This window comes from Aspergillus alliaceus (genome assembly GCF_009176365.1).
Source record: "Aspergillus alliaceus strain CBS 536.65 unplaced genomic scaffold BDW43scaffold_100, whole genome shotgun sequence".
Classification (NCBI taxonomy): domain Eukaryota; kingdom Fungi; phylum Ascomycota; class Eurotiomycetes; order Eurotiales; family Aspergillaceae; genus Aspergillus; species Aspergillus alliaceus.
Window position 1 is genome coordinate 62,149 of NW_022474783.1, and position 2,207 is coordinate 64,355.

The following is a 2,207-nucleotide window of genomic DNA, read 5'->3' on the forward strand; positions in this document are numbered from 1 at the left end:
ACAGTTTAAGATAAAAGATAAAGTACTGGTATAGATAAAGAATATCTTTACTATATAACTGAATATTAAATTAGATTACTGCCAGTTAGAACTGTTTATAATTATTAATATATAGAAAATACAGTCTTATAAACTAAGGCTACTGCCATAATACTGCTACTTATATCCAGTTTTCCATGTCTTATTACTAGAGCCATATCACTAATAGAAAGATCAGAAGATATAGCTACCACCTATCCTAATTAATAGAGATAAAGAATAGAAGATAGAATATATCTTAATAGAAAAATATATCTAGAATAGAGAAATACTATATCTAGTCTAATAGACAGGATATATATCTGTAGATAATATCTGGAAATTATTGGAGCATATATAAGAAACTTAAGTATTAGATAAATATCAGTACATAAAAGAGAAGACTGACTGTACCTAGAGTACTGATATCTATAGTAGGCCTATAAAACCATGATATTACAGATACAGTTCACCAAGCAGCAGGAATAAATTACCAAAAAAAAAAAAAAAAACTATAGAAATATCTAAAGGCCACATCCTATCTATCCTAATTATAATCAAAAGACAAAAACACTCTATTCTCTATACCTATAGATTAGCTCCAGCGGAGTCCGCTTAGCGGAAGAGAACTCACTTAAAGAGAGAAATAAATATATCCAGCATATACTGGTAGAGAGAGCGGAGGCTTACAGGAGATAGAGTAGAAGAAGCCAGTAATCCTGAACCTAGGCCACCACTGCTGCGGCAGGCTGCACCAGGTGCCACATATACAGGACAAACAGTGGCATTAAGGGCACAAACCGCAGCTTTAAGAGCCTTCTTTATTATAACAGTAGACAGAGACTGTTTAAAGCAGTGACGTGCTACTAACACCGCGTCTACCTGTGTAATGGCCCCAGTAGACATCTACTGCACATATCAGTATAATCCAGTATTGGAGATCAGGAGATATTACTTGCCGGTACGCAACGGTAGTAACTACTTGTGCAATAGAAACAAACATAATGGCCCTTGTGGATCATGCAGGCAATACTTACCCCTGATAGGGCCGAACCGCAGTGCCAGAGACACTGCAGGCATCACTTCCTACTATTTTCAGGCAAGGAAATACCTGCGTTATCTTCTGAAGATAAAAAGACCTTATTCTCTAAAAAGAGAGAAAATAAGAGATCTTTCCTGCTCAAGAAAGCTGAAAGCATAATATTATCTCTGCTAAGGGAATCTAGTAACGCAACTGCTTTCTCTAAAGAGGGGACCGGAAACAGACTTGATAAAAAGCCTCCAAAAGAAGGGGACGCAGGAGAAGACGCAGGAGAAGATATAGTAGAGACTGAAGCCTGCTGGTAATATAGGTGACAGGCACAGTTCTTCTTCTTGCGCCTATTGGCGCGGCGGAGTATATAAGCGGCAGCAGATCAATATTTGGCCATCTATTAAATATACTAGTGGAATCAGCATACATATAAGCCCACAAACAAAGCTAAGAAGGAAGCAGGAAAGAGCTTAATATAGAACATAATTATCAGCAGGACAATAGATATAACAGTGCCACATCTAATAGCTCAGGAGACCTCAAAACTATAAGATACAGGCAACACAATAAGCAGAATAGGATACTGTGATCAGAATAGTCTAAACATGTGGTGTGAGGCGGAAAACAAGGCGCTTACTATAGGTATAGAAGAGATTAGTAATTAAGAAAAGGAATAAGAAACAGCACGTGAGAAATCACTGTATAGCAGATGATATCCAACATAAGTGGCGCCTAGGCAACAGAATCAGTGAATGGCACAACACAACTACAACACAATATCACTGCCTGATATCAAGCAAGTGAATGGAACCGAGCGTTTTATACCATAGAGCACGCGGCAGGAATCGGGATCGGACCCTGTACAACGCAACTAACATTCCTATACTTCCTGAAATGGAAAACATGAGGCTATCCCCAAGCATGAAATCACATACTGCTCAGAACCACCGAACGCCTACACCACGCGCCCGCAACCAACCCCGCATAAGCCAGGATTCTACGCTCGTATAAATGAGCACCTACGAAGCCCTGAGGCCAGGGCTTTCCGAGAGAGGGGGGTAATGTTAGGCGCACCTTACAGCGCCTGCGGGTGATATAGTAGCACGTGCGGGTCACGTGCTACCCGCTGCGGTAAAACCTTTACCGCACCCCAATG

The 2,207-nt window shown here is 40.1% G+C and overlaps 1 protein-coding gene across 1 annotated transcript; it reads left to right on the top strand.

Moving 5' to 3' along the window:
- Window positions 1-1,819: 1,819 nt before the first annotated feature.
- Window positions 1,820-2,193, top strand: BDW43DRAFT_20910 (uncharacterized protein). Its single transcript, XM_032039236.1, has one exon. It carries the CDS (start codon window positions 1,856-1,858, stop codon window positions 2,060-2,062), a length of 207 nt encoding a protein of 68 aa, XP_031893948.1. The 5' UTR covers window positions 1,820-1,855; the 3' UTR covers window positions 2,063-2,193.
- The last annotated feature ends 14 nt before the right edge of the window (window positions 2,194-2,207 follow it).